The sequence below is a fragment of the Micropterus dolomieu genome, linkage group LG22, assembly GCF_021292245.1.
Source record: "Micropterus dolomieu isolate WLL.071019.BEF.003 ecotype Adirondacks linkage group LG22, ASM2129224v1, whole genome shotgun sequence".
Taxonomy (NCBI): domain Eukaryota; kingdom Metazoa; phylum Chordata; class Actinopteri; order Centrarchiformes; family Centrarchidae; genus Micropterus; species Micropterus dolomieu.
Genome location: NC_060171.1, coordinates 21,453,214 through 21,475,885, shown reverse-complemented (window position 1 = coordinate 21,475,885; position 22,672 = coordinate 21,453,214). Strand labels below are relative to the sequence as shown.

Sequence of the window (22,672 nt, the reverse complement as noted above, 5' to 3'; positions counted from 1 at the left end):
AAACAATAAGAGTCACTTAATGGAGCTTTTCTCCAATTTAAGATGTGTAACACCTGAAAAGTAATTCTAGTACATTCCAGGTGCAAAACTAGAGGGAGTGACAGTGGGAGTGTCCTCATATTAACACCCATCCTTGCTCATCTTCACTTGTGCTTAAGATGCTCAGGCCCTTTAAAGTGTATCTTACTTTTACAGAAGACAGCTCAATAAAACATTTCAGCTGTTTAGCTGCTCTCATAACTCCAAAAGATCATTTAATTCAAATTTTGTTTTGATTTATTTGCTCAGGATCAATACTAACCAAACACAATGGGCTGTGTTCAAAGCTTCAGGGACCTGTGTGACCATCCAAAAAATACAAATATTCGTATCAGTCTTCCAGCAGTTTGCATTGTGTGGCAAACAGCCATGATCATCTTGTTTGGGATTTTTATTCGTTACAATGAAGAATCAGATCCACACTGGGCAGAGCACAAAAAAGCTAACAATATATCAAGTGACATTGAGAACGACTTCTACTACAGATATCCAAGTAAGTGTCTTCATTTTGATGTTTGATGTTCTTCTTTTATTCTTTTTCCAAAATATTGTCTTTTCCAAATGTCTAAAATCTCAATTATCACTTTTATTTCTTTATATTGTCTAACAATCCTTTAATCTTTACACATCTGTCTTTCTATTATAAACTAACCTCTATATCTTTATGCACCCACATTTCTGCACATTTAGCTTTTGGTTTTATCATTTATTAATTTTGGGGTATAAATTGTTGGTTTTCATTGTAATAAAACATGTTTTTACCTGAGTAACCAAATTGATGATAGTCAGGCTGTGTCAAACTCAGATTATTCCTACATTGCTAACAAAGATATTTCTCCTGGGGTATGACACCAATCAGACTTTTTCCCAGTTTAACTGTGGCTGACACGCTTACCTCTTTGTACAAATAAAAATGCATTTTATTTTGATAAAATTAGGGGCAATTTGGGGGATGTGTGTGTGCCTGCAGTCTATGGATGTGGTTGTACTGTATGCTTCGCTTCCCCAACATCCCACAGTGTTAGTATAGTGAAGTCGTCTCAGAATCTCAGATGTGGTGCTGGATGTCAGATGCTAAATATACTTCCTGAGACAATTTGTTCTAGGAGCCCAGCAAGAGCTAAAACTTACTGTGGAGATTTGGCTATAAGTTACCAGCTACGGGCCAAGCTACATTAGTCTGAAAAACCAGTGCATTCCCATTTACGGTTTAGGGCCAAAAATCTGAAAAATGTATATAAGTAAACATAGTAGTAACATAAGTAAAGCCATCGGTTTACAAGTAACAGCTATTCACAGAGGAAGAGTCGGGACTTCCCAGACTACTGAATATTATTTTAGCTTTAAATACCCATCCCTAGCCGACGGAGCCCCTAAAATCCCAAAAGGTGATATTTTTAATCTTCTTGTGGGAACAAGTTATAATCTTGTGCGCACAATACAATAAACTTGCTCGCACAAGATAGCCCAATCACACTTTGTTGTTTGTTTGGCTGTAAAGAAATTTGCATTTTTTCTATGCAACTGTAGGAACCTACTGTACAGTTTGAATGGAAAGATGACTATTGTGACATAATGTGTGTCAGGCAGTCAGTTTCTGTTGTAAACAATACTGGCAGGTTTGTGCTGGTATCCACATGTTGTCTGTGGGTTATAGCAGAGATTAGCGGTCTTGCAATGATGAGACACTTCTTTAACAAATGGTTCACGTGTTTTTAATTAGACCAAACTCGTTGTTACCCCTCTATTTTGTGTGTGTGTTTATTATAATGATATTATTGGAGATTGATTACTCATTCTTGACCATGGAAACAGCACCTTTACAAGAAACTTCTCAGTACAAGCTCGCTTACTTCTTTTTTTTAAGCTTTCAACCACACCTTGTGGACTTCCTCAGCAGATGGAGTAGTCAGTTATCATCAAGGCATTATATTTATTTTTTAATTTATAATAATTTTGCCTTCTAGTAGGCAGTTATATATTATTATAACATTACATTATTATTATGTGTATATGCTCTAAATATTTTTTCACAGATTTTTGTAGTTCATGGAGAGCCACAGAGAAATGTACGCATAAAAGTACTTTGAGATATCTCTGTATTTTAAGATGCCAACATCTAATCAGCAGGTAACAGTAAATACATTATGTCCTTGAGTCATCTTCACGTGATTTCCCCTCATTATCAAATATGCCCTTATGTGTCCCTCAACTGCAGTGACGTGTTATGAAAGCGAACTGTTTATATACAGTATATCCACTGGCATATCAATTAATTTATTAGTATGTGCTATTAAATTAGTGGTTTGATAAAAGTTAATATGTCATAATAACCCTGATTGTTGAATCAACAATGTAATAATGACACCATACTAAAGACATCACCCTCCCCAGCCACTTCTGTTCTCCCTGCTGCTGTCTGGCAAGAGATACAGAAGTATCCGCTATCATACTGCCAGACTTCAGAGCAGCTTCTTTAACCAGGCTTTGAGACTCCTTATTCAATCTCAGCACTGCACAATGTAAAACAATTTTATCTATATGACTTGTTATTTATCCATCTACAATATATAATTTTTGTATATAACGTTTGTTTTTGTGAAAGACTGAATCTCTAATAAAATACAGTAATTCTGACCAGTGGGCCACCATATTGTTCCTACCATTTCATCTCCTTTTATATTCATTGTGCCCATTCTTATCATGCTATTCATCTCTCCTTTTCTTCTCTTCGCGAAAGGTTTCCAGGATGTCCATGTGATGATCTTTGTTGGATTTGGCTTCCTGATGACATTTCTCAAGCGGTACAGCTTCGGAGGAGTGGGTTTCAACTTCCTCATCGCAGCCTTTGGCCTCCAATGGGCGTTGCTAATGCAAGGCTGGTTCCACTCCCTGGACTACACTGATGGAAAGATCAAAATTGGAATTGAAAAGTAATTGTTCAGTTTTAGTAGGATAGGATAACAAGATAGTTCAATGCTCAAACTAACGTAACTGTTCTTGAATAAGTTCATCCTTAGCCAAAATAAATGAATAAAATGTCTCATGTTTGGCCACTACATTTTGACATTCTTCCCTCCTCAGCCTGATCAATGCTGACTTCTGTGTGGCGGGCTGCTTAATTGCCTACGGGGCAGTGCTTGGTAAAGTCAGTCCAGTCCAGCTGATGGTTCTGACTCTGTTTGGGATCACATTGTTTGCTGTGGAGGAATATATTATCCTGAATCTCATACATGTAAGTTGAAACAATTTTTCAATCAGCTGCATCAGTGAAAGACCTGATTGAGAGAACACATCAGAGAGATCCTGGCAAACGACCCCATTGAGGTCAGAACTGAAGAAGTCCTTTGGATGGGGGACGAAAGATTTCTAGTATCTTCAACCAAGTCCAGTTGCCCTTGACTTTGACCTTCTGTGGATAACTATGACCTGGATGACTGAGAATCTTCCCAGACATCAGAGACAAACACAAAATAGCTGTTGATTATACTGCAGATCAAATGAAATCATTAAAGTAATCAACAAAACAATCTCAAGAGAAACTACAGCATTTTTTGCCCCCCAACTATTGTTTGCGTTATGTAATTTTTCAATCAGATTTTACTTTCAAGATTCAAAATCCAATTTGATACATTTTATATAAAGAATATAAATCAGAAAGTAGTGTCAGTTCTCCAAGTATAACCTTTGGTAATGAATCAACTACAATAAAACACATGAAGTACTAGCAAGCACCTCATAACATCCTTGTAACTGTAACAAATTTATCCACTGCTACTTCAACTACTACAAAGGCTAATTTTCTCACCTGAAGGCCAGAGATGCTGGAGGCTCCATGGTGATCCACACATTTGGAGGATATTATGGTCTTTCTATATCGTGGATGCTCTATCGGCCAAATTTGAACCACAGCAAGCGTCTGCAGGGCTCCGTTTACCACTCAGATGTCTTTGCTATGATTGGTGGGCATGATTTAATTACATAATGATTTTTGTTTTTACTTTCTCAATACTTCCCATTATTCAGGAGGTACTCTGGGTCTGCTAGATTTTTCTGGTCCTTTCATCTCTATCTCCACCCTGCTCTCTGCATAGGCACTCTCTTCCTGTGGATGTTTTGGCCCAGCTTCAACTCAGCCATCACAGGCCACGGGGACGGGCAGCACAGAGCGGTCATCAACACCTACCTGGCATTGGCTTCAACTGTGCTCACTACTGTGACCATCTCGAGCCTCACCCAGAAGCATGGAAAACTAGACATGGTAATGACCAGCACTTTTTGTTTTTTCGTCAGTCACAAACACACATAAAATTAAGCTATTATTTTTGATGGACATGATTAAGATAATACAATCTGTGTGGATTTGTCAAATGGACATTATTTACGTGAAATGAATCCCTTTGTCTAATTGTAAAACATGACGCGCATGACTTGCACCCCACCTGAACAAACCGAAACTTTGATGGGGTGCTAACTTTTGACCTGCACAGTGGCCACATCATTCAGTAAAGACAGGTCAAGCTGACAGTTTCTTCTGTGACTAGCAGGCACATTTCTTTGTTGCTTGTTTCTCAGGTTCACATCCAGAACTCCACCCTTGCTGGAGGCGTTGCAGTGGGAACTGCAGCAGAGTTCATGCTGATGCCCTACGGGTCTCTGATAGTAGGGTTCTGCTGTGGTATCATCTCCACACTGGGATACATCCACCTCTCGGTATTCTGTGTCTTGTCTTGTCTTGTCTAGCTATTATGAGATAAGCTTCAGTTTAGCCTCTGAAAGTCTTCAATAATCAATAAGGGGAATTTTTTAATGCTCAGCTGTCTGATTTCTTTTCGCATCTATCTCAGCCTTTTATGGAGAAGCACCTGAAGATCCAGGACACGTGTGGAATCCATAACCTGCATGCCATGCCAGGAGTCGTAGGTGGGATTGTGGGAGCCATTACTGCTGCAGCTGCAACAGAGTCCGTTTATGGCCATGAAGGGTGAGTGGTCCTTTCTTACAAACAGGAAACCAACAGCCAGATGTCATGGTAGCCTTTTTAACTAAATGGATGGATACGTATCAACCAGTAAAGGGCCACAAAAAGAAGTATTTGTATTCTTGTGGTCAAATATGGTCTTTTGTTCTGAAAGAACAACATTGTAAGTTGCTCCTTTTTTGTGTTAAAGGCTGATTGAAACCTTTGGCTTTAAAGATGGTTTCAAACACAGGACACCCGCAGTGCAGGGTGGCCACCAGGCTGCAGCCCTCTGTGTGGCTCTCTGCTTTGCTGTAGGCGGAGGCATCATTGTGGGTAAGGAATAACCACTGCACACACCCTTCAGTTTGACCATGTAAGTGGAAATGTACAGAATGTATGTAAATAACAACACAATATCTGGGATATTACTTTGTTTGAAAAAGATGGGAGTGTTTACACACCATGGATGAAGGAGTGCATGTGTTGGGATGACTACTTAATTATTGTTCTTTTTCTCAGGTTGTATCTTAAGATTACCTATCTGGGGAGATCCTGCAGATGACAATTGTTTCGATGATGAGGTCTACTGGGAGGTGAGTGACAACTCTTTACAGCCCTAAGGAGGTTTTTACAGTTTGAAACAGAAATATCCATGTCAAATCACAATTCAGTTCATCCCGCAGGATTTGTGAAGTTGCATAAAATGAATACCAGATATCTCAAAGATCACATGTTTTTATAATGTTTGACAACTGTAGTTCAATTAAAATACAGTTAAGTGAACCTTGATTAATCAGCAGCACCAATGTTGATTGGAGGCTTTTCATTTCATCCAGTTTGATCTGACTGGAAGATGTTTGAGTAATTCTTTACTTTGCGAGAAAATTGAACAAAAGTCCAGCTGTGATGCATTACATAAGAAAGATCCAAAGATCCTATGTGTATGTTACATGAAAACAGACTGTGATTTGCAGTCTTGACAAACCAGAAACATTTTTTACCCTGAGGCTGTTCTTCCACTCATTATGTAAGTTAGTGAAGGGGCTACTGTCATTCTGCCACCTCTATGAGCACTTAATAGAATCATATGTTTGTTGTTGGTCAATCATGTGGTTATCATTCCCCCTGAGTCATTATGTTCTCTAAATGGTTCACAGGTTCCTGAGGATGAAGAGGATGCACCAGTCCCTCCGTACAACAACCACATGCGGAACAAAAATGTGTAAGGGTTCCTTTAGTTTATCTGACAATAATTTTCTGGAACTGGAGATGTGCTTACACCAAACAAATAATGCGAGTAGTGCCCTTGTTGTCATGAAATGTGTTTCCTCTTCCTCTCATTCATTGTCCTCTTGGTGGCAGCAGAGGACAATGAATTTGTGAAAACTACATGTGACTCATTGCAAAATCAGGATGCAGGTATAGACAACATGGCACCACTGCCACAGAGGCCTGTGCCTTCCCTGTAACTCAGTGTGAACTAGATTATGAAATGCTGAGGTGGAGCCTGTGTTCTGTGCTGTTTGTTGATAGGGGATTTTTCACAGCAGAGCTCCTATGCTCTTCAAAGTGACCTTGAAGTAGTACAACAGAAGTCATGTTTACTGTGGAAATTAATATGATACTTTAAGATAAAAACTGATTTGTGAGTATATAAGGTGTCGCTGCTCACTCCTTATGTAATGCCTTTTTGTTTCAGAGCGGAGTCAGATTTCTCCATGGAGAGGAGCAGACCTTGATTCTGATGGAGCTCTCTGTCTTTATCACACATGGCCCATTTGTTTCTTTTGTTCTCCTGCTGGACAGAAATACTTATTTGATACAATTATTCCCCACCAATCAAAAACAGTTATTTTTCATACAGGGAAAGTACACCAATCAGGTATAACATTATGACCACTGACAGGGGAAGTGAATAGCACTGATGATCTCATTAGCAAGGTCAATGGGTGGGATACATCAGGAAGCAAGTGAACACTGTGTCCTCATAGCTGACGTGTTAGAAGCAGGAAAAATGGGTAAGGATTTGAGTGACTTTAAAAAGGGCTCAACTTTGATGGCTAGATGTCTGAGTCAGAGCAACTCTAAAACGGTCTGAAGTGGTCAGTACCAATTAAAAGTGGTCTAAGGAAGGAAAAGCGGTGAACCGACCTAACAGACAAGCTACTGTAGGTCAAATTGTTGAAAAAGCTGATGTTGGCTTTGATAGAAATGTGTCAGAGTCCATGCCTCAAAGGGTCAGGGCGTTTTTGGCGGCTAAAGAAAGACCTACATTGTGACGAGCAGGTGGTCGTAATGTTATGGCTGATTGCTGAATGTCTGTTGTTTAGCCTAGAATTGAGTTTTTAAAATCTTGTTTGAATTGACAAATCTTCAGGTGGTAGATATTTTCAATTTTTTCAAGATATTTATCAAAATCAATGAATATTCAAGGTAAAATCAGGTAAAATTTTAAGAGAATACAGAGACTTTTAGGGACATTTTTGCTGTCAGCTTCACTTGTAATATGTTTATTTGCACAATTGCATCTTATCCTTTATTATTGCCATTAAAAACAGAACTCAAATGATTTTGCAATGGTAATGAAAAAATGAAAAAAGATTTATTACTAAAGCATCATTATTGCATGATGTGTTGTGCCCACTTGATTTGAATTTAACAAATAAAGTGTATTTTTTTAGCAATTGACAACCTTTAACCACTTTTAGAAAATAATGGCTTAAAAAAATCAAGATTTACCAATAAAAAAGGTCAAAAAGGTCTTCTGTTCCCGTCATTTAAGAGCCTTCGGTGTCCCCTCTCAAGTGGGTTCAGACTGAGGGTAAAGGTCACGCCCTTATTGCTCTCTCGGGACACTGTGGTGACCACAAACAAACTAGAGACCAGCTTCATCATCGTCACCTTGGGTGCAAGAGAAGCTAGAGGGAAAGGTCACTGACAGGGCTGCGCACATATGCTGGAGTCAATCATTTTAAACTGATCTGGTGCTAATGTTTGAGTTGAGTATAAATGTGAAGGAGTAGATTAATTTCAAGAGATGCAATCTTTCAATGAATGGAATGGAAATAGTGAATGTCATTTCACTAAGCAGTTTATTTGATAATCAGTCTTTCTGTGCATCATTTTGTGATGAAGGCTGTAAATTCCATGTGCTCCTTGTTCTGTCCACCTGGCTGCGGTGTTTCATTGGTCGAAGGCAGCAGCAGCAGCAGCAGCAGCAGCAGCACCAGCAGCCGCAGCCCACGGTGGGAGTGTGAATGATTCCCACACATGAGTAGCAGCGAGGAATCCGTCTCCTCGTTCAGTCTCCCTGCTAACAAAGGCAGGCTTAGTGCTGTTTTCTTTTGTCATCAGTAACGTGTTTGAGTAAAGGAGGTAATGGTGCCACAAGTGCTCCAATTAAACGAGATGCAGCCCTGCTGGGAAGAAAGGGTCCCCCATTGCCTTCGATACCCCCCTAATACATACACACACATGTACACGCACACACACAAACCGGGCCTCTTCTCACCCACCCCCATGCAGTTCCCGCCCCTACTCTACTCATGTTTATTCATCAGCCACTTAAAGGGCAAAAGCAGAGGCCTGTTAAAACTAAATCAGACTTATATATTAATGATACCACGGCGGGAGCCATGCCTTATGACATCATGGCAGCCAAGTTTGAAGATGTTTACCCTCCTTTGGACAGATACTGACCACAGATGTGACTTCCACAGGAGACAACACAAACTGTACTGGGATGGCAGGGGAGTAAGGGGGGGACAGAGAGGCCACAGAGAAGGTGAGATGGAAAAACTTCAGGAGGCAAGGGGGCATGAAAAGGGGGGAGGGACAGACAGAGAATGAGGCCTCACTTTCACTACTGATGGCTGACCGCCTGCCATCCGGGCTCAATCATGATCTTTGATTGACAGGTGGAGGGAAGGAGAGGGTGGGAAAGAGGGTGCAGGACGAGAGCTTAGGACGCGAGCACAAAACATACTCCCATACAGGGGCCTGCGGAGACGCTCATTAATGATAAAGAACATACCAGGAAAGGCATGTTTTCTCTGCACGCCAGCAATGTTGTTTGTAGGTCGAGATTAGTTTGTAATCTTTTCTATGCATGGTGATGTAAAATGTACAGAACACTACAGGGATAAGTACAACGTGGGAGGTCGCGTCAGAGCACCTGGTTGTGGCTATTTGGCTTTTTGTTTTCTTATTTGTCATTATTCTAAGAAAACAGCATGATATGTCTGATGGTGATTATTCTGCCTGCCAACATATTCATCTGACTGTTTTAATTCTGCAGTTTATGGATATGTGTCAGTCACTCTGTGGTAAAACTCCACTGAATTCACTTTACAGGATTTACAGCGGTTAGCGAGGTATTCAGTGATCCATGTTCACTCCCTTATAAAGAGAGCAGTTAAAGCCCCCATTGAAAGCAACCACAAGTCCATAGAACTGTTCATAAACTATTCAAGCACTTTCTCCTTTCTCTCAATACTTTCTCTCTGTACGGCTTCAGTGTCCCCTAAAGGTTACTTCTCAGCAGGTGCATCTGACTTCCAAAGCCTCTCTGATCATTTGGATCTTGACACCCAATCTTGACACTTATTGAGTGCCTTAATTTCATCTGTCCTGCCCTCATCACCAGTACTGGAAAGTAACCAAGGTCAAGATGAGAGTAAAGATTTTACATTAAAAAACAAACATACGATACACATGTATAATACAGTGTATTGGCTCCTAATCTTTTTGGCTCAGCATGGCCCAGTTGAGGCCCTTCGTCACGTTTCACGACTTGTTAGCAGTTCCACCAGAGTGGTTTCCCTTCTGAACTTCTCAGATCATTTCATTTAAACTATTGTTTGAGCCCAAAGAGGTCAAACGATCAATTATTTCACAAATATAATCAAAGATAAGAGAAACGTTGCAAAAAAATAATACAAATTTGTGAAGCAAAACACTGGTTCTTGAAACATGAAACACTGTTAACTTTGATAACAACTTTGATACTTTGATACTCTTAAGTAACAATTTGAGTGCAGACTTGTACTTTCAATGGAGTGTATTTACACTATATTATATACTTTTAATTAAAAGCTCTGAATACTTCTTCCACCACTGGACCCAACTCTTAAGGTGAGAACCACTGGACTAAAATACTTGACTGTATGCTTCTATAAAATAGTTAAGATCAGCTTCATCTTGGCCAACTACACTAGCACAATACTGCTAACACCAATGCATCAGTATTAACAATCTATATCTATATAATATAACAAAAGAAGGCATTTTCTGCAGAACCAGTAAGGTTTACTGATAATACTTTGCTGATGTACTTTTCCTTAACTAGGCTTTTAAATGAAGGATTTCTACTTGTAGTGGAGTATTTTTATATTGTTGTACTGGTTCATGCACTTGAGTAAATGATCTGAATACTTCTTCCTCCACTGCCCAACATTTTCCCCCCTTCTGTTTGCAACCTACTGTTGAGCCTCCCAGCTCTGCCCGCCCCAGGTATCCACAGGCCTCCCTACACCAACTGACTGTCCACAGAGGCTGCTTAAGTGTCCCTATCGGACCACAGTGGAGAGGAACAGCAGATTAACCATGATCCTATCCGCTCACCGCTAGCCCCTTCATACGCTCCGTTACACCAGCATTTAAAGGGAGGAGGGGACGCCATTCAGGCCCCTGATATGAATCCCAGACGCAGGGACAAGAACAGAGCTTTCACCCCCGTTTCACAGAAAATACCCCTTTCTGGCACCCTCTAATTCTGGTTGCTACGGGCTTCTGGGTTCAATGGTGGACTCCCGTTGTGAGGGGACAAAGCCCCTCAGTCATCCGGTGATGGTTGCTAGGGGAGGTAGAATGTATGGGGAGGGACGGGCTGCCGTTGTCCCACACGAAATGTCTCTCTTATGGCGGACGAGATCTGGTGATTGACAGGTGGCTACACGCTCCACTGCGGCTCAACCGGGAGGTCTAGGGGGCCTTACATGTGTGACTCTGTCTGTGTCTGTCTGTGTGTGTGTGTGTGTGCGTGTGTACGCGCGCGTGTGTGTGTGTGTGTGTATCAGTGTGTATATGTGTCTCAGGCAGGTTATGTTGGTTTGGCAGAGTGAACAGAGAGTTGGAGGCGTAGTCTGGTAGGTTTCTGCCATTATGAAAGTGGCACCATTTGGTACCTGTAGAGGGAGCTCCTTCTGCTTCAAATAGATCCATATCCCTCTTTAATAATCTACTGTGCTCCTGTTCTTGCCCATGAGCCTGGTTGGCAGTGGTGGAAGCCATTAGAGCACCAGTACATCAATGTAAAAATAAAGTACAAGTCCTGTAAAACACCATCTTAGGTAAAAGTACAGAAGCATTATCATCAAAATGTACTCGAAGTATCAAAAGTAAAAGTAGTTCTGCAGAAGAATGGCCTACATGACTGATATTATATGACAGTATTAGATTCTTAATAGTTATGCATTAGTGCATGAGCAGCATTTTACTGGTGGATCTAGTTTTAACCACATTATATAGTTTGGTGGAAATGAACGGCTAACAATTCAAGATACCTGAAAATGTGACAGGGGCTCCCAGTTGGACACTTTAGTTTTGGTAAGGGGTCACAAGCCAGAAGCCTAAATTCAGAATCTATCATTCAACATTTTCCAAACAAAGTTTAGCGAATTAGCCATATTGGTCATTTGGTATTTTTCAATGAACATCAGTCAATAAAAAGATAGAAGTTAAAAGATTTATTAAAAAGTCAAAAGAAAACAGCTATAGGTCCTAGTAATGGGCTGTACATGGTTAGTACAAGTCCACTGTATACTGAATATTGTCTTGTATTGGTGCGTCTTTGGAACTGCAGAGATGAATATTGATAATAACTGTACAGAAAATCTATATACACATAATAAAATACAGTAGTGTATGTACAAGTATGTTATACAAGTGAGCATACTGCAGAAATCAGTAGTAAGATGTTGGATAATAATAACAATATTGAACAAAACATTACAGTTGTGGTTATGGTTTGAAAGTGCAGAAGTACAACAAACATTACTGAATGAGCAGAGACTAACAGAGACATACAATTCGTCCTTGTTTAAGTAAAAAAGAAGAGCTTCGCTGTTGGAGCTAAAGATAAAAGCTTTTGTGCAAGTGAGACAGACGTTGTTAATCAAAAGGGAAATTTAAGGCTGTGGGTTTGTTTATCACCATCAAAAGGATTAGTGACATTCAGATTTGCGTCTCTCCTCCTCCAGCCTGGGAACCATTACCCCGCCGGTCTCTAGACATTAGCGGCCCCTGTTTCCCCCTCCAGGGCCACGGAGGTGAGTGGGAACAGACAGGGCAGGACGTGAGGATCTAAAGGGGTTCACACACGACACGGATAGACATCTGGGAGTGTCTGGGTTCTTCACTCCCAGACAGGGAGCCCTTCCACTCGTCAGATGTTCCCCACGCCCATCCCCATCCCCATCCCCCTTCGCCTTGACCTTGACTCTCTGTCACCATGGCCCTCCAGACAGTCTGGGGTCAAAGGCTAACACAGCGGCCACACATCAGACACGGTTCAAGTCCCCTGTGTCTATGAATGCTGAATGGTATGTCACCCTAAAATCAGCCTGTTGGAATGTGGCTTTGAATTCCTGCAGAGATGCACCCATAGACCTCAGGGAGGCCGTTAAAATTATCGTGACAAGATATGAAGAGCATAAAAAAAATGGCTAGATTTTTTTGCATTTATTTCTTCTCTGTGTCCTGCAGAAATATGTATTTAAAGTAAAATAAATAATATTTGTAGTGCAAATAAATATTTTGCTAGTATTTAAACAGTGGTTGAAAATGCACATCTATAATTGCACTTTTTTCATAAAAAGACAATCAGGCTTCAGCTGTAGTAAATACCGTTTCCAAGCAGCCATGTCACATTTTACCTTTCACCTTTGACTGCTGATTCACATCATCTTCAGCCAATCACAGCCGAGCTATTGGTATGTCATGACAGATTTGTGAGAGAAGGGAACGGCAACATCCTCACGTGACTTTTTGAAAAATGCCAACCCACACAGTGTGAGGCTCTCCACACCTCATGTGAGCATGCGCACTGTGCTGACTGTGTCTCAACATGGGCTCGTCTCTCTTTCTCTCACGTGCTATCAGTCTCTTCACCCCACCCCCCACCCCCCTTTTCTTTTTGAAACAGCATTTCTGTTTTCTTTATCACAACATTTTTTTCTTAGCTTGCCAAATTTAAGATCCCCCATTGTTTTCCCTTTGCTCAGATGTAAATGTGTCAGCTCAATTTTTTGGAAAACATTTTAAATTTAAAACAAGCCAATCTATGTAGTGTTTCCTGTGATGGTCTGGATGTAAGTCCACCATACAGGACAAAGCCAGCGGTCACAAACAGAGGAGTTTATCTCACAGTGAATGTTGTCCACACATATACAGTACACATGGACAGTGCACCCTTGCAAACATGAGCAGGGTGACAAATAGCATGTAAAGGATCAGATACACACAAAGTGCCTCTTACTCACACACTCAGGAGGCTTAGTTTTATACTGGACACAGTCCAAACAAGTAAAAGCCTTTAGCAGTTCAGATACCACGTTTCTTTGCCTGTGCAGCACCAAACATGCTTATTATTAACTGATTCCAGCAGTTTCTTCTAAAGAGGAAGAAAGCCTCTGGCTGTGCCAGATGTAGGCCTATGTGGGTGACATTTTGAATGTAAATGTTTGTTTTTTCCTGAGTCCTCTTTAAATTAGCAATAACTGAAATATATATCATGGAAGGGCAATAAGCACAAAAGTATTAGTGTTAGTAAAGTTAATATAGACTAATGAGAAAATAAGGTATTGGTTACTTTTATTTTGAAACGTAAATTGTTCAACAACCCTTTACCTTAATATTCGCCAATTTGAGAGATAATTGATTTGCTTTTTTACATTTGATATTGGCATTGTGTTGAATCATGACGTCTACAAGCCTGCATCAGATTTAAAAAAACATCTTAAATAAAATAAAAAGATGTTTGGAATTTTATTTTTCTTAAGATGGTTGTCTTGAAAGCCTGCGCGCAAGGTGCTCGTTTATTTGCGGAGATTATTTTTTCTTAATCACACAGGCCTGTCTTACATAAAAAACATTAATGCTCGAATGTCTGGTTATACATACCAAGGTGAGTTTCGCATTATTTTGCATTATTAGTTGTGAACAACCCAAGCCAAACTTTACTGCACGGCGAGCCCTCAAAGTGAAAACTTTATAAACATCATATTTACCTCTGTCTTTTTATTTAGGATTCAGTTATGACCTATACCATTTAAAATCCCAGCTGACAATCATTAATGTTGGCATGCGGCCTGAAACAGAAGACTGATACGGTACACAGAGCTTGTACAGGTTAGCTCTCAGAGGAACTGCACTACATTACACCGGCTGTCCATTAACTGTTTTACAGGCCGGGAGCGAGCTGCAGCAAGAGGCGGTCCACGCTGCTCTGATTGTATTACGCACCAATCAAGGGAGGCACTTTGGCGGCAAACGCTGACGGAAAGTCTTTAATAAATAGGTGCAAATTAACATCCAGTCAACTAAAACAACCACTTACAAGAACGAAACATAAATGTGCTTTTTTAAAATAAAGACTTATTCATATGTCCCATTCAAAAGGAAAATAAATATATTTTTTTATTGAATAGGCTATCCTTTTTAAAGATAATTAAAGGTTTATTGATTTGCCATCAGATATAGTAAATTTACAAACTAGCAATACCTAAAGCTTGGCTAGGAATATAATAGAGACAACTATAAGGTATACTTTTGCAGTTCCTTAATAGAGAATTATCATCCCAAACCTGAGAATCACTACAATTTTGATTGGATTATTTTAGCAATATTAACTAGTTTTTCCACTTTTGCTATTATTTAGCATTTTGTGGAGATTTCACATGAGGTTTAAGGTCCTTGAATTGTGTGTAAACTTTCATTTTGAGATGTGTGGGTTTTTTGGCAAATGAGTGTGTTGATCTGTTCCAGGATCAGATTCTACTTGGCGCTGTCCTTTCAGCACTACAGGCTTTAAAAAATCGTATTGGTCTCTACCCTTGACAGAGCTACATATATGCTCCAAAATGACTTATTACAGTGGAAATACGTGTAAACAATTTGCTAGATGTAGACCTGTATTTATCTTTGGTTGTTCAGTCAATTTCAGCTGATAGCAAAAAATTATACACACTACTGGATCCTTTCAAAAGTGAGATATGTTTTCTTTTTACATATTTCCATTCTCCACACTTTAACTGTTTGAGAAAGCTGAAGTAGTTTGGATTAAGCATCAGCTCCTTAGGGGAGGAACCAATTGATTATTAAGAGATCCAGACTCTATGGAAGGAAAAGGGCCCCCTGTTGTTTCAAACCAGCTCCTCTAACTTCCCAAAGTGCAGGGGCCCAGAGGCAGGGCTGAGTGGAGTGTGTGTGCCTCCAGTAAATGGGTACAGAGCGACTCTTCTGAAGCAGCAGTGGGGTAGGTGGTGGGGAAGGACTTGTAGGATACATTAAATCAGCCTGATTAGGAGTTTAGGCAAGGGCACGGCTCAGGTCTGGCTGAAAGGCTGCCGGGCAGCCCTTGAGTGATACTATTCACATCCTGGGAGAAAGGTCAGTGTCAAGGGAGTTCACAGGCCCCATCTCCATTCTTATGCTAAAGAATCATGCACATAGCCTCATTCAGTGGCTGCAAAGGCATAAACAGCTTCCACCGACTTTCCCTCCAAAATGTTTGGATTCCTCAACTTGAGCTGTTTGTGAAAGTTGTGATGTGACATTATTGGGCTGAGTCCTCCAGCAATGTTTATTTGCATCTATACTCTTGTATAAAAGTCCTTATGGTGTTGAAAATTATATAAACCTATCTAGAGTATGTGGCATTATTTTTTTTCTAGATCTGCAAACGAGCTAAATTGTAATTTGAAAGTGGATAAAATTTTTATTTCCTGTTGTAAAAATCTCCTAGGAGGTGAACTTGTTGTTGTTTCCCCCTTATATTATCCGCGGTTCCAGTCACTAATTTTCCCTAGTAACCAGGTTTTATTAACTTCCTGTAAATAGGGTTCTTCATGCATTTTCTTGTCTGTCTCTGTCCAGCAGTCACTGGGGAATAGCAGGAAATAGCCACTTAATTAGTGGCCCTTGACCTTTGGCTCTGGCTCCTGACCTCATCCTCTCTCCAGCCTGTTTATTGTCCTCTGGGGGACTGTCCACATCATGACCCCTGACCCTTGCTGACCTGTAGGGACTTCACCAACAGGTCCCTGTCCAGCGGCCCAGCATTACAAGACACTCATCAAAAAGCAACATATAACCAAGTAGCTAATTCAAGCAATTACGTCTCCAGAAGGATGACAGGGTGTTGAAGCTGTCAGGATTATTTACTGGAGCTCTTTTATGTTATGAAACATAAAAACACACATTTGCAGAGGGTAAAGTCAACACAAAATGAAACATGTTTTAATGATGAAAATCACATCAGCTTCACAGTTTTTACAAAATCATTTGAACATGTGGGACTTCGTTCCATCCAAACTCTACAGAGGCTGATTTCACTAATTGGTTTCCATTCATCCAGAGAGGGGAACTAATCACTGAAATCAGCCACTGTAGTGGATGGATTGAAAACATGCTGACTCCTGTATGGGCCTCCATGACTGAGATCTCCACTGCTACAGTAGACTGGGATTTTAGATTTAAGCAGATATGAAAACAAAGTGTTTTTAAATGCTGTTCACACTTAAGTGACTTATTTAATTGCATTTATTAATTGTAACTTCCTTCTCATTTTATTTGTGACTATTATTGTCTCTTTAGTTACTATTTACTATATGTTGTATTCAGAAGCCATTGTTTTCTAGATGATCAATATAGTAGATGCTCTTAATGTATATAGTATTTTAATTTTTTAAGTTACTTATCTTCATGCACATGTTCTCCTGCTGCTGTGACTCTTCATTTCCCCTGTCTGGGATCAATGGTTGTTTTTTTTTTTTTATCTAAATTTTTCTCTCAGGAGATGATGATGTTTTCACACTGTTTTCAAATCAAATGCAATAGTGAAAAAATGGTTGCTGTAAATTTAAATCACTGACTTCAAAATAAAATATATTTATGTATTATGTAGCCTATATGTATATCTAACTAACACATTCAGCAGCCATGCACTTTAATGCTATAAAATTTTGCTATTTTTAAATACCTTCTTATGTTTTTATTATTAGGCTACACTGAATAAAACGCGATTTCATTTAAGGGATTCCATTAATGAAATACCGTTTAATTGTTTAAAAACATTTAACAACTTAAATCAACTGTCACAATATTTTTCTGTCTACCATTGCTACTTAATAAAACCTTATTCATTTTAAAAGAGAGGAAATGACAAAATTCTGGTCTCAGTTTGTAACTAATGGACGTGTTTCGTTTTTTTCTGTCACTTTTAGGCGTTTTTACTTGTTTCCCCATCAAGAGACGGAAATAATCCCCCGTTGGCCCGGCGCGTGTCCATCTGTTGTTTGACTCCGGACACGGATCAGTCTGACACTGATTGAGGTCCGACTGACACCAGAACGGTCTGTAATCCCAAAACCTGATTAATCGTCTAAACTGGGGCCTAGTGAGTAGTAATACATTTGGATTTAAAGTAAACAACGCACACGTATTTTTTATCCATCATATATAACATAATCTTTTTAGCCTGCGTCATTAGTTTAGGACTTTTTTCGCAGCGTGCAGCAGGTCTACGTTTTCCTGACAAATAAAATATGAGGGGAATGAACAAAACCGTGTTATATATTTTAATAGCGGGCAGGGTCCATTGAGTTTTGTGGCTGATGAACTTTTCTTTCTCACACTGATTCAACACACGTCCCTCTGTCTGCTCCTCCTAATTAAAACTTAATGCGGGGTCACTCAAACACTTTCTCACACAATCCTCACACACACGCACGCACACACATTCACCATGTGAATCTAAAAAAAGAAGGAAAAGGGATAGAGTAAGAGAGAGAGTCCTGCAGGTTTGACTCCTAAACACGTTGATTTATTTTTCCACTTTTTAAATGTCTTTTTTTTTTTTTGAAGATTAAAGACAAAAGGTTGTTTTGTAAAAAAATCTGTAAAAACACAAATCCCCATGTCAGCAATGTGACAGTCCAGCATCCAGAATGACAATCTAGTGTTTCCCTGCCTAACTGATTACCAAAATCAAGAGAGAGGAGATGGCCATATTTTCATTATTTTTATTTTAAAGAAATGTCACTGACAACAGTAAATTAAAACAACAAACTTAATCAGTAATGCATTTATATCCTATTAATTACTATTTCAATCTAGACATGAGATACATGAATCAATAATTGAATTAATTAAACCTTGGAACATTTAAGTCTTTTTTGTTTGCACAATTTTAAAATAACACATTTGTGTAAACATGTTTAATCGCACACACTTTATCATTAATACAATATCTTAAAATAACTTGGTATTTTCATGGAAAATAGGCATACCTCAAGTTTTACATTTCAGGCTTACAGAATATCGGTTTTGCTTCTACAGTCCTTTATAAAAATCTTCTTGCAGTGTGTGGGTGACTGATATTCCTCATGTTCTGGTGAGAGCCTCCGATGACAACATTTCATTGAGTTTGGTCCACGATCTCCTGTGCCAAAACAGGTTCCTAGAGAGTGTAGAAGGCCTTGCAGATCCTCTCACATCCTGAGGACAAATGATGGAGGGAATCATTAGCATGACAATCAAACTCTTCCACTCTGCATAGACAGTAATCATATTTCACATTTTGGGCCAGAAAGAAAAAAATACAGAAGAAAGAATTTTTTTTCACTACAATAAATACTGTTTTAGGATTAGAACTGATGAGTTTGTTTTGACAATCCTGAATTTGTTGGTGCTCATGATTTTTAGTTTTGGGCATCAGAAACTGCCGGCAGTGTTTCAGAAAATAAAACTTCCTTTTCATGCCATGTATAAAAAAAATAGGCCCCTTCCCTCTGCATGTTGTTCTTCTCTCCCATTTTCAGGCTGTATGCATGGAGGGATCTTAAGGCTTTTATCCCCACAGGGAACCAGCCCGAACTCTTTCTCTGTCAATTTTCACCCACTCCCTAATTCAGACAGGGCCTTTCTCCCACCAACCCCACAATGAAGGATTTGTCCTCGTTCTCTTTGTCCACCTCTGACATCTTTTTTTTGACTGCTCCCTCTCTGCAGACAGCATGCAGCGTATGCAAATACACACTCTTTTATTCCTGAGACCCCTCCCCTGAATGAATGCAACCTTAAATGAGGACACACTTGCACACATTTGCAGAGAGGGGGGGGGGGTTCATGAAAACATGTACATATTCTAATCAGCGGATCTGCATGGCCTCTCTGACACGCAGTCACTCAAACATCGAGCACCGACCATTTTTAAAAAATGAGCTGACAGAAATATGTAGTTAACTGATGTCACAGATTGTTTCATGTATATGTCTGTACATGTGGTTTATCCATGAATAACAGAGACAATAAAGCAAGAGGTGTGGGCCAGAGAGGATGGCACATACATTTACTTTTTTTTAAAAATTCAAAACAGGTTACCGTGTAAAATGTGCAATCTGTTCCTAAAGACAGCACACATATGGTCTCATAAAAAGAACTGTAGAATCTCATGTGAAGCTGAATTTAAACAAAAGTAAAAGATCTTTATGTGCCAGTGAAACTTCTATTTTCTTGGTTTCTTAAAGAGGAAAGAGGCTTTGTACATTATACAGTTTATAGAGATTGGCTACAAAGAAATTGAATACAAAGTCAAATGTATGTTTATTGCTCTGTAGATGATGATGTAAGGGCTACACCTTTTAGCAAAAACTTTTTCATCTCTGCTTGTTTCTGATTGAAAAGACTTGAGTTATGTTTCAGTTGGGAAGCCTTTTTTGTGGTCAATTGAATTTGTAGAACTTGGTGAAGGAGACAGAGCTCTCTAAGTTTTGCAATGTAAGAAGTAATAAGGGTGGTGTCACCACAGTAATGATATATTTGGTGTCTTCTAAACCCATAAGTCCACAGCATACACACATGCACACACATAATGGGCATTTAGATGTGTAGGATGAGCCTGAAAAATGAGACAGAGGTAGACCAATACAATAGTGGGGATGCTCTGAGGGAGAGGTGTAGACTGTGTAACTCTAAAGGCTGGATGAATTATAACGGTGTCTGATGAACATAAAGCGTTCTCTTGCAGCCAACATTCCCAAGCTGGCCCGTGCCATCTGTGAATGTGTGTGAACGTGTTGGAGCTAATGTATGTGTGTGTGTGTGTGTGTGTGTGTGTGGTGGGGGGTTGACGTCTGCTGGACAGCTCTGACAGTTCGGCCTTTTCAGTCGTACATTACTGAGCCGACCGGCCTCTTTCCCATAGCAACCCTAACAGAGGTCAAAGGCTATGTACCCGCCATCCACCCACCCATCACCACCACCACCACCACCCACCCACCCACCCATCACCACCACCCTCCTCCTTGTATTCCAGGGTGGTCACAGATTTTCTTAACTCCCCGACTGGCCACAGACAGAGCGGCTGCATCCATGAACTTGAACTTAACTTGATTTCTGACTGATGGATCCACATATCCATCTGATGCAGGAATAGAGACACAAGGAGAAGTCTATACTCTGGACTTCTTGCTCTTTTTTTATGACCATTTCCTCTTTTACTCCCTTTTTCACCCTTTGTCCTGCTATCAAATTCACGTACTATACCAATAGAATAGGAAACATGTAAAAATGAGGTCACACCACCTATTTCTCATCACCCTAGAGCCTCATCTCCTCTTGATATAATTACAAAGGGCTGCTGTATTAAAGGCTCAGTCACCTAATTCTCTTCCACTTTCATTGGAGCATACAGGACCCCTACTCAGGGACGCCGCAGCCAACAGACATAATCTGAAAAGCCTGGGATGTAGAAACTTCTCTCCATCTTCCTCTAAGATACTTAATGTCAGGCTTTGTGCTAGATTAGTCTCGGCCAAAGTTACATTAAAAAACCCCAGATGAGCCTCGCTTGACCCACATTGGACCTCATCCAAAACTATGGGCGGCCCGTGAACTGGGCTTTATATATCACAGTAGAGCCGTTAAAACATTAATAGTGTCCACACATAGTGAGGAGAATCCGAAGAGGTAACCCAGGAGCTATATGGTATTAACATTTTATCGCTACTATGGCTACGCTGCTTCACCCACACAGAATTGGAAGTGAGCGCCGGCTACTGTCACTTCATCATGTCACACATTATAATTTGGTGGCTCTGAATATCTCACATAGCAAAAAGAAATACACCATTAATAATGAATAACAGAGGAAAGAGAGAAGCAAGAAAGGAAATGTAATCATCTATATTCTGCCATTTTCTGGTTGGGAAATACATTTTTCTATAATTTTTTTAGGTACTGTACAAGACATAATTAATTAATGAATATTCAAGTCACTGCAACTACAGTGCAAAGAGGAAGATTCAAGGATGTTCAGCTCCTAAATCCTCCTGACACGGTGTCAAAGCCGTTGACCTCGCTCTGGTTTCAGACAATCTTGATTGGAAACTCTCTTTGTTTGTGAGTGGATTAAAACCAGACTCTTAAGCAGTTTCACCAAAGTGTTTAGAAGGCATCACATAATATTACAATCAAGTTGAGCTCACCTTGATAGCGTATTTTCATTCTGTGTTCACTCACTAACACTCATGCCAAGTTATTTCAACCTGTGTATTGCAATTAGTCAGAATTACACACAATAATCATAAAAACAAAATAATTATTCTGTGTGCTTCCAAATAGTAGAAAAGTTGATCTTCTCACAGGAATAGTAAGGATGAATTTGCTTCAGTCACCGCCTCTCTTTGACTATGCTTTCTCTTTCGACTGCAGCAGTTATCACACACATTGGCAGGCCAATCCCCCCCCCCCCCCCCCCCCCCCCCCCCCCCCCTTTACTCTTTTCAAATGCACACACACACACACCAGCCCTCTGTGCCCAGCTCCTTGTGCCTGCGAATTGCTTTAGCAAGGCACTGCACATGCTAACACAAGCTAACTTCATCAGCAGATCCAGAGGTAACACTGGTGGCTCAAACATGGCTGCCCATGTGCTACACCTGCCTCTGTTTCCTCCACTATCTTTAACCCTTTCTTGATAAGCTAATCTTTTGTTTTACTTTTCGAAAGCAACAATGTTATCACTCCCCCGCTCCTGCTACTCTGTTTTCTCTAACTCACTGTGGAGATCTGCTACAGAGACGTAGCATGGAGCAAGACACAGTATCTCCAAGATTAATTTCTCGTCTTCACCTTGCTTTCTCTCTTCTGTCAAACCTGCCTGAAGCAATGCGCCGTATATCACAGATGAGCAGCACAAATGCAATTATAAAGACAGCTCTGAGTCTTTTATATGAATAAAGAGAGGGAATAATCTTTTGACACGTGGGCTGCACATGCCTTAAATATCTTGTGCAGACACACGTACAGTATGAGGCTCATTAATAATCCGCGGGTTACATCATTCTGCTTGTTAGGCACACCCATCGCCTTAGCTGAGTCATTCTCAGT

General features: G+C 40.1%; 1 protein-coding gene across 1 annotated transcript; it reads left to right on the top strand.

The window, feature by feature from the left end:
• The first annotated feature begins 309 nt into the window (after positions 1-309).
• Positions 310-10,773, top strand: LOC123961796 (ammonium transporter Rh type C-like). The gene is made up of 11 exons (XM_046037499.1): positions 310-532; positions 2,780-2,972; positions 3,124-3,274; positions 3,854-4,001; positions 4,134-4,300; positions 4,615-4,752; positions 4,887-5,023; positions 5,211-5,335; positions 5,522-5,595; positions 6,160-6,224; positions 10,584-10,773. Exons 1-11 carry the CDS (start codon positions 310-312, stop codon positions 10,771-10,773), a joined length of 1,611 nt encoding a protein of 536 aa, XP_045893455.1.
• Positions 10,774-22,672: the final 11,899 nt, after the last annotated feature.

What these genes read in the sequence shown, in the direction of transcription:
- LOC123961796 (XM_046037499.1), top strand. Translation starts at nt 310, where the DNA reads ATGGGCTGTGTTCAAAGCTTCAGGGACCTGTGTGACCATCCAAAAAAT. An exon ending in TCCGTTTATGGCCATGAAGG is followed by an intron (nt 5,024 to 5,210) that starts GTGAGTGGTCCT and finishes TTTGTGTTAAAG; the next exon opens with GCTGATTGAAACCTTTGGCT. An exon ending in ATGATGAGGTCTACTGGGAG is followed by an intron (nt 5,596 to 6,159) that starts GTGAGTGACAAC and finishes AATGGTTCACAG; the next exon opens with GTTCCTGAGGATGAAGAGGA.